A 13,108-nucleotide genomic window follows, 5' to 3' on the forward strand; every position below is an offset into this window, starting at 1 on the left:
ATGGGATGGCAGGCAGGAGCCTTTTCTGACAGTTATAGGTAATAGCTAAGTGGAAGGAATACAGGAATTGCTAGCCTATTTGATAGCAGAACTAATTTTAGGGGACTGGGGAACGGAGGCTTGCTTCTGACACATCATGAAGAGCTGAAGTACAGTGTTTCACTGCAGTTCAAGCTTCTGCAAAAAGTACTGTTAGCTGACTGAACAGCTTTATTGTTTTGCTTTGATCTCAGTTATCTGTATTTACCTGAAGTAAATAAACTGTGTAAAGGAATTTAACGTAGTTTCTAAATCATATTTTCATTGGTTTGGGTGTCTTTTTTTTGTTTGTTTTGGATTTTTTTTTCTTTTTTTGTGGAAAGAAAGGAGCCTGAATACCAAGGGTTTTTTTATGGTGTTGTTCACTACCTGTGGTGGTTTCATACTTCTTAAAGTAGAAGCTGTATTTGTAAAGCCAGCCACTTGAGGCTACAAGATGGTAATATTTCAGACCCTTAACATCTAGGGAGCATTCAGTATCCTGTGATAAGGTACACAGGCAGAGTCTGGGAATATCATAGTTCCAAGTTTCAGGGTTCAGTTGTTTGGGTTTTTTTTTTTTCTGTGGGTGTGGGTTTCGGGTTTTTTTTGGGGGGGGATTGGTTTTCTTTGTGTTTTTTTTCTTGGGAGGTGGGGGGTCTTGTGTTTTTGGTTGGAGTTTTGGGGTTTTTTTGTTTTATTATGAAGTCACAAAGGATATCTTTTTGAAAATACATTTGGTTTGCAAGGCAGTCTTAATGAAGTTTGTACAGAATTAGCCTCAAGAGGCTGAGGATAACACTGTCAATTGTGTTTGTAAAACTGTAGATGTGTCTTGCTAACTTTTGGTGACACTTGGTTTTGTGTGAGTGAATCACTCCCAAAAATAAGATGTGTCATTTAGTGAAAAAGACTGCTTGTACCAACAGCTCAGGCCGGTGCTAGCAGAGGGTGAGAAGCCTGCATCAGTGTTAGACTGGTTCTGCAGGCTGCCACGCATCTACATTTCAAAAATTCCAGATCATTTAAACAGTGCAATTAGGGTTTTCTTCAGAAGGAGATTTATGCAAAAAAAAAAAAAGTAAAAGAAGTGAGAGATGACTCTCTGGAGTTACCTTCAACTACTGGCAACAGGGATGTTCAGGAACTTTCTCTTAAATTTGTCAAGGATGCAGAAGTACTTGTGAATGGTTTTTATTTTACTGGGCTTGGTACACGGGTAGGTAAAACCCCATGGTTATGTTCTTTGGGAAGGAAAGTAGATCTTACATTGTATTCACAGTGAATTATGGGGATAACAAGCTATCTGGGTTTTGTTGTTTGGTTTGGTTTTTTTTATGCATCCTGCAAAGACTGAAGATGGTTTCAACTGGCAATTTGTGTAGTTCTGGTGTATACACCCTTGAGTGTGATCATCTGGGGTGTGGTAGCAGGAGCAACAAGATCACAGAAGATGTAAATGTAGCACCTAGTACATAGTTCTAAGTACAAGTGGGAAATTCTGAGAAACTTCTATCACACTTGAGTCTTTAAACCAAATTAATGCACTTTATACTACTGTTTTCTGAAGGTTATGCCGGAAAAATTAGCCAGATGCCGATTATACTGACACCGTTGCATTTTGATCGGGACCCCCTACAGAAACAGCCTTCCTGTCAAAGATCTGTGGTTATCCGAACTTTTATTACAAGTGATTTTATGACTGGTATTGCAGCAACTCCTGGTAATGAGGTTCCAGAAGAGGTAATACAATTCAAACTTCTTTTCAACATGAGCTAGTGTTGTAGATGCCTCACTTTGACTTTCTTCTCTCTCTCTTCATTGCTTGCCTTGACTTCGATTTTGTTGTGCTTTTTCTGTCTCTTTCATTATAGTCATTAGGATGAATATGCTGGTATTTTGGGAAAAAACTATGACAAAATGAGAAGCTGGCAGATGAGTATGAGAAACTTAAAGGCTATCCAGCAGAGTTGAGCCAAAAATACCATTAATTAAAAAAGGAAAAATGCCACAACCATTCCTGGGATTTTGAAATCAGTATTTTGCATTAGTAATTGGAAATATCCCAACATACAGAATTGACCTTGATTGCCACTTCTGATTGTACTGGAACCTGCTGTTCAACGTCTCAATGTGTGCTGTTTCTGTTTAGGTCACTAAGAGGATTTAGGAGTCAAGTTCAGGCATATTTTTCTGGGAAACTTTGTGTATGTCCAGTTTCAAGTACTTTGTCTCTCTTGGGAATGCAGTGTAAATGAACAGGATTGACTTTTTTTAAAACACACTTTAAAAGCATATAGGTATTTCTTAGTAATTATATATTTCTGAAGGCTTCTACTGTAGGACAACCTACTCATTTAAAAATAAATGTTTCAAGGTTAAGCTACAATGTAAACTATTCCATTATGTAAAATGGAGATTCATTTGACCTTGAATTTTATGTTTAAAAACAAACAAAACAACCAAATACCACAAACCCAGACCCAAACGACTCCCATCCCCAGTCTTCAGAATGTAAAGTGGTCACTTTAAGACTAGGTAATAATGTGGTAATAAAATAGTAAAGGTTGTGGAAAATACTTATATTTATGGGGAAACTATCATATCTGATTTTAAAATTTCCTATGTTTTTCCATGGAGAGCAATGCATGGTTAAATTTATGCTTGCACTATAAAACAGCACATCATGTAAGTGGCATTGTTGTGAGCTGTGGGATACTTAAGGAAGCTGAACTTCTAAGCGAGTTCTCATCTAGAATACTTTTGTGAACGTGATTGTGGAATCTGGGGGGTGATGCTCAATGGAAACTTTCCTTTGGATGCCTCTTCCTGTTTGTTTTTGGTTGTTTTTTGGTGTGTGTGGGTTTTGTTTTTTTTTTTTTTACCTTTAGAGCTCCCTTTTTTGTTTCAAAAGGGGTTTCCGCCTGGCTCTTGCTTTGTATTTGATGGTGGCTCAGCTGGAGATGGTCTGAGAAAAGTCTGAAAGTGAATGATAGGAACACATAACATGTTCCTGCTGAACTGTACAGAAACAATGAAATAGAAAAGCCGAAGAGCTGCTACCTTGAGGGAAGTGTATTGTGATCAATACCCTTGTTTATTATCAGTGCCAAAAAAACGGCATGTTCCAAATAAAACTGCAGATATGAAGCTAGAGGGTTTGTTGATTTTATTTGTTAATTAGTAGTAACATGCTAATATCTACATGTTCTTTCTCTCTTGTGTATGACAGAACTAGCATGAGCAAAGTTTTCCATTTTTAAGCTCTTTCTCAGGTAGCTTTCATCAAGTCAAATGACAGTGAGGAGAGCATACAGCAAGCTCACTGCCCTGGACTTCAAGAGAGCAGAATTTGGCCTCTTCAGGAACCTGCTTAGCAAGGTTCCATGGGATATAGCCCTAGAGGGCAGGGAGGCCCAAGACTCTTGGTTGCTATTCAAGGATTACCTGCTACAAGCTCAGGAGTGTTGCGTCCCAACTAGAAGGAAGAGCAGCAGGAGGGCCAGGAGACCTCCTTGGATGGATAAGGAGCTGATGAGAAAAATTCACAGGAAAAAAGAGGCTTATAAAAGGTGGAAACAAGGACAGGTGGCCTGGGATGAATACAGGGATGTTGTTCAGGTAGTTAGGGGACCGGGTTAGGAAAGCTAAGACCCAGTTAGAGCTAAACTTGGCTAGGGATGTTAAAGATAACAGGAAGGGATTTTACAGATACGTAGCGGCTAAAACACAGACTAGGGACAATGTAGGCCCCCTCCGGAAGCTTTCGGGAGAACTGGCTACACAGGATTTGGAGAAGGCTGAGGTTCTGAATGGCTTATTTGCCTCTGTCTTCACTGGCAAAGACTCTGACCACACCACTCGAATCTTGGAAGGTGGACACAGGGACTGTGAAAATCTAGACCGTGGGCCCACTGTATGAGAGGATGTGGTTTGAGACCATCTTAAGAACCTGAATGTACACAAGTCCATGGGACCTGATGAAATCCATCCACGGGTCCTGAAGGAGCTGACGAATGAAGTTGCAAAGCCACTGGCCATCATATTTGAAAAATCAAGACAGGTGAAGTTTCCAATGACTGGAAAAAGGGAAATATAACCCCCATTTTCAAGAAGGGAAAAATGAATGACCTGGGGAATTACAGACCAGTCAGTCTCACCTCTGTGCCTGGCAAAATCTGGGAGCAGATTCTCCTGGAAGGCATGCTAGGGCACATGAAAAAGAGAAAGGTGCTTGGTGACAGCCAGCATGGCTTCTAAGTGGAAATCCTGCCTGACCAATTTGGAGGCCTTCTATGATGGGGCTACAGAACTGATGGACAGGGGTAAAGCAGTTGATGTCATCTACCTGGACTTGTGCAAAGCATTCGACACTGTCCCACATGACATCCTTGTCTCTAAATTGGAGAGACATCAATTTGATAGGTGGACCACTCGGTGGATAAAGAACTGGCTGGATGGGCGCATGCAAAGAGTTGTGGTCAACAGTTCAATGTCCGGCTGCAGACCAGTAGCAAGTGGTGTCCCTCAGGGATCAGTGTTGGGACTGGTATTGTTTAACATCTTTGTCGGTGACATGGACAAGTGGGATTGAGTGTGCCCCCAGCAAGTTTGCCGATGACACCAAGCTGTGTGGTTCGGTTGATATGCTGGAGGGAAGGAATGCCATTCAGAGGGACCTTGACACACCTGTGAGGTGGGCTGATGCCAACCTCATGAAGTTTAACCATGACAAGTGCAAAGTCCTACACCTGGGTGGGAGCAATCCCAGGCACAGCTACAGGTTGGGCAAAGAGGAAATTCAGAGCAGCCCTGCAGAGAAGGACTTGGGGGTGTTGGTCAATGAGAAAATGAACATGAGCCGGCTTCAGTGTACACTTGCAGCCCAGAAAGCCAACCATATCCTGGGTTGCATCAAAAGAAGCATGACCAGCAGGTCGAAGGAGGTGATCCTGCCCCTCTACTCTGTTCTTGTGAGACCTCACTTGGAGTATTGTGTACAGTTCTGGTGTCCTTAACATAGAAAGGACATGGAACTGTTGGAACAAGTCCAGAGGAGGGCCACGAGGATGATCAGGGGACTGGAGCACTTCCCATATGAAGACAGGCTGAGAAAGTTGGGGCTGTTCAGCCTGGAGAAGAGGAGGCTGTGTGGAGACCTCCTAGCAGCCTTCCAGTATCTGAAGGGGGGCCTACAGGGATGCTGGTGAGGGACTCTTCATTAGGGACTGTAGTGACAGGACAAGGGGTAATGGGTTGAAACTTAAACAACAGAGGTTTAGATTGGATATAAGAAGAAATTCTTTACTGTGAGGGTGGTGAGGCACTGGAATGGGTTGCCCAGGGAGGTTGTGAATGCCTCATCCATGGCAGTGTTCAAGGCCAGGTTGGATGAAGCCTTGGGTGATATGGTTTAGTGTGAGGTGTCCCTGCCCATGGCATGGGGGTTGGAACTAGATGATCTTAAGGTCCTTTCCAACCCTGACTATTCTATGATTCTGTGATTCGAAGTCTGCTTTACATCTGATTTATTTTTCCTTTCCACAATAGGTTGTGTTAAAAATGGTGGCAGAGATTAAGAAGATTCCTGGCATTTCTCGAGTGATGTATGACTTGACATCAAAGCCACCAGGAACCACAGAGTGGGAGTAATTAACTTTTTTCTATTGAAGTACTGTGTGCAGTCTAAGTCATATCAGAAACCATTCCCAGTGTTGACATGCAGTACTGTGAAAGAGTGACTGGAGCTGCTACATCGCATCAGATTCCTCTCCTGGAGCATAAACCTGCGGTTAAGATCTGGGGATAATAACTAAGTGGGGCTGAGGATTTGTACGGGTAAATAATCATGGCAGCATTGCTGGTGCGCAGACAGATTCCTATTGCTTTTGCCTTTGTCTTACCAGTTCTTCCTCTTTTCATGTGTTTTATTGTTAACTGTCATTTCAATGTCTGTTTTTGTACACTCTATAAAAAGACAGTTTATTTACTTCTACCAAAAGCATTGTTACAGCCTAAAAAATGTAAAATTAATTCTTTGTGACCAACTGCTTTTGAACGGATTTATTATAAATAAATATTTTGCCAAATGGAGTAGTGGGTACTGTTGAGTTGTGGAATTACTGTGTATCTGTTGTGCACTGTTAAGGTTGTTCTGTATCATTTGATGTATTAGCCCATGGCAATAATGTTGAGCTCCAAAAGGGCAATTCTAAAATATGACATTATCTCTGTCTGTCTTTCTGTACTCACTCCCTCTTGCATCACTCGGTAGGTATGTGTGTTGGTAACAAACACACCAGCTAATCTTTAGTATGCACTTACTGCATGTATGCATATGTCAAATTCCAGACAATGAAGTATCTTTGTGTGCTTCTGGGGACTCTGATAGAAGTATAAAAATGGGAGTGTGGTTTGGAAAGCAGTTGCACCAGAGCTGAATCTGCAAGTCCTGTTTCTATCCTGACGCCTGTGCCACAGTCCCTTTACAGCCTGCTGCTGATGTGCTTTCCATATACTTGATGACAGTTTGTTTTCTATGCATTTGCTTTTACAGGAGGTTTTCTTTTTTATGTGTTGTACTTAGCTTGACCCTTAACATCATTGTAGTTATTAGTGTGGGGTTGTGGTATCAGGGGTGATTTGCCCAGTCTGCATAGATCCTTTCTGTCATTCATATTCTGCGTTTATGTAGTTAAGTAAGCAATAATTTGAGAGATGGTGGTTGCTTTGGACACCTTTGCTTTTCTGATGTATTGAGGCAAAGCTGTTCCTGTCGACCTGAGAATTTTGAGCATGTCTACGATTGCTGAAAGTGACAGTTAAATTTTGACCTGAGCAGCTTGATGGGTGCCTGCCGGGTACCTCTGCTGGGGCAGCCATGACTGTGTATCCAGGCTCGTCCCTCGAGCCATGTTTAGTGGTTTTTGTGGGTTTTTTTGTTTGTTTGTTTGTTTTTTTTTAATTTTAAGTTAAACAATTGCATTTTGTTTGGCTCAAGATTACCCTAGTATTTTAGGGTAAAATACTTGTTTTAAACTGTTTAATAACATGGAGTATTTCATGGCTGTATCTACTTACATTTCTACTTGCATAAATTTGTGAACTGGAATAAGGGTTGAAAATGTTTGTTCTATATTCTTTTGCACATATTTTCCCGTTGCTCTTACATTTGCTGCCTACATGTTATGGAAATCTGGTTTAATCTCTGCTTGTAGGAACCGGCTAACTTGTGTAACTTTATTCTTTCGTCCGTGTCAGAGTGGTGCTTTTTTGCTTGGGGGAGGAGATGGTGTGTGACAGCCCTCTGTTCTTTGAAACCCTTTGGGGCCACAGGCATGCAGGAGAGCAGCAGACCAGGGGCTGGGATGATTTGGAGTTGGGGCCACTGCACCCCCCCCTCGGAACACTGCTCCTGTGTTCTGACATCTTTTGTAGCTAGGCAAATTGATCTTATTCACTATCTCTGCTGCCCCCTGTATAAAATGAGGGTAGTAATTCTCACCCACGTCTCTCATCCTTTGAGCCCTTTGGATGAGCTTTTGTGATGTAAGTGAAGTACTATCAATACAAATGTTCTTTTATTAATGGATTGTGAGCTGTAAGAGCTGTTTGTCAAGAACTCTGTATGTCTGTGTTTGCCATGGCAGAATCTGTTATAGCATGGGTTCTGTTGCGAGCACATTTTCTTTGTAGCTCATCTCAAAAGAAAGCTCCCTAATGAAATTATGGCTGTGAGGCACATTTTAAGTTTTTATCATAAAAAGCTGAGGGTGGTTGCTTTCATTACTGTGTTGGTATCTCAGATGTAAATGGTGCGATGACAAGAAATGGATCTTCTTGGTGTGATGCAGAAGTCTTTCACCCTTTTAATGCTATGGCAGTTGTTGCTTATTGTAAGTGGGTTTTCACTTGCTGCTGCTGCCAGTTTATGTTGCCTTGACAGCAAACAGATGAAGCAGAAGGAATTACTAAGAAGTAATGCAAAGGATATAGAGCACCTCTGAAACCCTTCTTAGTTTTGACTGGTTAGATTTGGTCTCTGTGTAAATTACTCTGCAGTGTTTAGTCACATAGTGATGATGTAACTCACAAGAAAAGTTGTGTGGCAGTTGGTGTTGCCCATTGGGTTGGGGGTTCCAGTAACTGTTGTACCTGTTGACCACAAGCTTGCAGCACACCTGAGCAGGAACCTTATTCACAGCATGTTGCACACTTGGAAGTCCTTCTTGCAGTTTCATCTTCCCTATAGGCGTGATTTATGCCAGTATGCTATGTGTATACTGAAGTTTGACATACATGTTTACCATTTTTTAATCATCCGGGTTGCTTTCATGTCTGTAGTGAAATGGAGCTTAACAGCAACTCCTGTGCTCTTTAGGAACATACTTTGGTTTGGGTTATTTTTTGTTGGGTTTTGCTTCTACACACCCCACCCCCCCACCCCCTGAAAGTTGAATATTGAAAATTTAGGCATATTGCACTATAATCAAAATGTCTTATCAAAATTAAATTTGTGATCTTTAGCTCTCTTCTCTCTGTTTGACACCTATGCCATGAATTGTAGATGTGGGGGGTTGTTCTTAGGAAGGCTGGTGTTATCATCTCAGCAGTTCTTGAGTGTTTTTATGGAATCCATGTGTATTGGACAGCCAGAAGTGGAGAGAAACATAATACTCTGTTCACACTTCTTAAAAAGATACATTTAGCACCTAGTTTACAAACTAATAACTGTAGCTGCCCTGTACAATTGTTCACCTTCAGTAAAACATGTCAGCAGTTAGAGGAATTTGTATTGGGGGCATTCCCCATCATTCTCAATTTTTAACATTTTTCTGCTTGTGAAATGATAAAAGTACTGTGAGCCTTAATTTTTATCCACAAATAAAAGTATTATGTTTGAACGTTGGTGTGACTTATTTTTTAGGGCTTACATGTAGAAACTACATTGTAAATGGAACTGTCCATTTTTGGTTGATAAAGCTGATTTGTGGCAGTCGTGCTTTCTGGCTACACACTGTCCTATGGTAAGGAGATGTCCCTGCCAGGGCATGGCTGTCCCTTCAGTGTCACAGTGTGGCATACCCTGCTGCAGGGTAACAGGGTTGTGCTGTGGCAGCTTCCTCATGCATGCTTTTGTACTGTGATGCACTATGGAAAACATAACCTCTTCCTAAAACTGTGTATAGAAACTGTTCTAGGGCTCTGTTTTAGCAGCCCAGATAATTAACTGGATGGGGTGATGCTCACAGAATTTAACAGGCTGCTCTGTTCCCCAGGGTGCAATGTCCTAGCAGGAAACCTCTCCAGCACCTCATGGCATTGTGGCAAACCTCTCCTTGCTGGTGTTGGGTTTTTTAGCAGTAGGTCACAATCACAAGACCACATGCAAATTTTCACTTTAAAAAGTAAAAGATTACTGTTAAGAGCAAAACCTTCTGTAGTCATAAGGAGTTGCTGTCATCTGCAGGACAGAGCATGAGTGGGCAGCTATCGTTTATCTCCCTTAAAGATCCTTTCTTGCAGTGCACAAGCTACACTCTGTAATCAAAGTGAAAGGATTTTTGGTATAAACGATTTGGTCTTGAGCTCCTTGGCGGTTCTGGCTCCATGAGCCATGCTGGTGGCTTAGGGGTGCTATGGGAGTGGGGTTTGATTGAGCCACTGTTTATGACCTGCTCCCTAGTGTGTGATGTGAATAAATGCGTATTCCCCCAAAGAGTGCAACAGCAAGTTATTCTCATCTAGGTCCCCCGGCAGCATTTCTGAGGAGGTGCAGCACTGCCAGCAGCCCTCTCCTCCATCTCTGGCTGGGACTTGGCAGCTGGAGCTGCAGCAGTCACCCCATGCTTTGGACCCGTATGGCTCACAGAGACTGCAGGGCTTTGATTTTTTGGAGGGACTGTGCTCCTGGAGGGAGTCTTTGAGGCAAATATCTCATTCTACATGTTTTTCTTCTATAGCTCAATAGTGATGGAGACTCCAGGGCAAAACCCTCTGTGTGCAGTTTCCAGCCTTTCAGAAGAGCAGTAAGCAGTTTCTCAGATGGGAGGGAAAGATCCAAGGTAGGTCTTTAAGCACCGCTTCTGAGCATCACTCTGAAGCACTCTGGGAGTCAGGGATGCAGCTAGGGTGGTTTTGAGAAAGGTGACTGCTGTGCAGTCATACTTTTTGGGTATTCCAGGGTTCTGGGTGGTAGGGAGAATGGAGGCTTCCTGAATCTCTCCTCCCAGTTAACCACCAGCAGTGCTACCATGTATCCTGCTGGCCCTGGGTGCACCCAGGGAGCATGGAATTGCTCAGGGTCCCTGTTACAGAACAAACAATTCAGTGAGCACAGCCCTTGCAGTGTGAAAGCAGATGGGAAAGAACAGTTGCAGAAATGAAGCCAGAATGTTTTTCACACAACTAATTTTCTACAAAAGCTTTTTCAGAAATTTCACAGAATGAAAGGAATACTTAAATTAGTTTTCTAGTGATGTTGTATCAGTTAAGTTGCTTTAAACAGCAAGGTACCTATTTCTGGGGCTCCTGTTCTTGACCAGAGCTGCCTTACTTAAAGGAATCTTTTTTTTTGTGTCTCTTGCTTCACCTGAGTCCTGTAATGAGCTTTCTAATAGAACAAAATGTTTCTATCTTAGAACGTTTCTACTCCATTTTACAGTGAACACTGCTTCAAAGTGAGGTTTATAACTTTAAACTTGAGGTTGGTCCAGTTGCTGTGTGGTGCTGGCTGCAGCTTGACCATCAGGTATTGCCTGGAGGGGGGGCTAGGACTCCCCACTGTTCAGGTGTGCTGCCACTGTTCCACAGTGCTTGTTGTGAGGTTGCTTCCTCTCTGGCTTATTTCTTTGGGGACTTAGAAGCAGATTGCAAAGAGACTCTTTGTGCGATGATGTAATAGTTGCTTGCAAGTGACTCTAATGAGATTCAGGCCATTAACCCATTTTGCTAGCGCACATAAGAAAGCCATATGTAAAGGAGTGAAGTAAGATCGTGAAACACAGTGTCCCATCTAGACCATTTCCACATCTCTACCTAAAGGTTGGATAGAGAGTCCCTCATGACTCTTCCTTCTGAAGTTTAATTTGCCATTGAATTTATTGCATCTCATCACAGACAAGAGCTTGAGATGAAGTGCTCTCACTGTCCCAAGGGTAACTACTTCCACAGAAGCACAGTGCCAAGAGGTGAATTGAATCTCATCAAGAGGAGCAGCTTATTTCTGTTTCTTTAATTGCCTGAACATGAACTACAGAAAAGCAAACCAGTGCTGTAACTTAATTACTTCATTATAAAATTGAGTAGTTTTAGCATTTGAATGAGTTGGCTGGCTTTTGTACCGTCGATTCCTTAATGATTTTGCTTATGCTGGTTTTAAAGATAGCAAAAGGAGTCCTTAAATATGAATGACATCCTAGACTTAAAAAGATTGGACAGATGGAATAAATCCCAGACAAACCCAACCCAAATCAGAGGGCATAACTGCACACAAAAATGTTGATTTTGCTTCTGAAAGCATCACAGAGGAACTAGGTGTCCAGTGGGACTTCTGCTAGGAAATATTTCCAGGGACATTAAATGCCTCTGTTAGTGAGGTTAGGATAAACCCCAGCTACACCCCTCTCCACACAGTTCATAGTAACTGTCCCCCTCCTTGGGAGCATGAGGAGTGGGCTGCAAGCACGGAGCATGCTACCCTGTTCTTCAGAGAGCTGTGGTGCCAGCAGAGCTGGAGAGGCTGTGTGGGAGAGCCCAGGCACAAAGCAGCTGTCTGGGATATTTTTTCTTGCCATAATCCTGTTGCTGTCTGTCTCTGGAGTAGCAAATCCCAGTGACAGGGCTGGAATGAAAGGTGCTTGCCAGAGCTGCACTTCCTGTGTCTTCAGCCTTGCTGCAGGTGGCTTCAGATGAAGGGTTGTAGGTTTTCAGCACACAGGAGTAGGAATGATACAGACAATTCAATTTCCAGCAGCTGGTTTAGCTGTGAGGAGGCAGGGCATGGTTTAAGTGCTGTTCACATCACCACCATAAGCTGTGACTACATGGGGCTCTGCAAGTGTCCTTGCTTCAGGCTTGTTAGCTGTGTTGTGCCCTGTTACTCCCACAGGTTCCTTTTTTCAGGATGTAATTGATTTAAGTGTGTGTTCAAGACCCCCCTTGGTGCTGGGGTATTTTTCTTGTTGATCATTCCCCAGAGTGGCTTGGGATACAAAGGCCAATATCAAGCTGCTTGCAGAATTTCTTCCTTTTAAATTTCTTTTCTAGGGTGCAAAAGCACAATGTAAAAATGTTCTGGGGTGAGTGTAAGCTTCAGGGAGAGCCTGAGTTTGAATCATATGTTCATGAAGAGAAATGGTAACTAAGGAAAAGGTTTCTGCTCCTTACAGGGGCTGGTAGTGGGTGACAAGCTAAGGGTCTGTCGCTGATGGTGAGGGCACAGGCTCCCAGGCTTGCCCTCTCTGCAGAAAGAGTTGTTTGCTGGCGTATTCGTGCGCATCCTTTATTTAATGGAGAAGAAATAATTTAAAGCTGCCATGCATAATTCAGCACAGTCTGACGTGGGCTGCCACCCAACCATGTGTTTGTGGGGACCCTGACCTGGCCACGGACACCCGAGTCCCTGTGCTGTTACTTCCCCAGTAGAAACCTGTGATGCTATAGGGGAATAGGAAGCTCAGCACGTTTCTCTGCCGTGACCTCCTCATCCTGCAGCTCTGCCTGAGGTGATGCTTGGCTCTTCTTCATGCAGCACTCATATACTGGGTTTTATGCCCAGAAGTTAGGTTCTTGTGCAGCTTTTATCCTTTGGGTCTGCTTTATGGTGTACCCTGGTAGTTCAGTGCTGCTATTGCAGTTTGCTCTGTGGGTTAGTTTTGTTATTGCTTGGGTGAGGTGACATACAGCAAGTCTCTTGTAAGTGCCCAGCTTATCTTTCCATGTCTGATCTGCCTGGGACTTACCCAGCTGTCTGAGTTTCCTGGTGGGGAGGTGGGATACTGCTCAGGACATTGGGAATGCAGTGGGGTTTTAAAGAGAAAAGGTTTACTTGATGACTGCAGTCACATGAGGGCTCTGGAGAGACATCCAC

The 13,108-nt window shown here is 42.9% G+C and overlaps 1 protein-coding gene across 1 annotated transcript in view; it reads left to right on the forward strand.

Moving 5' to 3' along the window:
- Positions 1-8,918, forward strand: part of GMPS (guanine monophosphate synthase) — a 33,048-nt gene extending 24,130 nt beyond the window's left edge. Inside the window, exons 15-16 of the mRNA XM_005141972.3 lie at positions 1,589-1,761; positions 5,569-8,918. Coding sequence (XP_005142029.1) covers positions 1,589-1,761; positions 5,569-5,670 — 275 coding nt within the window. The 3' untranslated portion in view covers positions 5,671-8,918. The remainder of the gene's footprint in view (positions 1-1,588; positions 1,762-5,568) is intronic.
- The last annotated feature ends 4,190 nt before the right edge of the window (positions 8,919-13,108 follow it).

Source organism: Melopsittacus undulatus, chromosome 6 (genome assembly GCF_012275295.1).
Source record: "Melopsittacus undulatus isolate bMelUnd1 chromosome 6, bMelUnd1.mat.Z, whole genome shotgun sequence".
Taxonomy (NCBI): domain Eukaryota; kingdom Metazoa; phylum Chordata; class Aves; order Psittaciformes; family Psittaculidae; genus Melopsittacus; species Melopsittacus undulatus.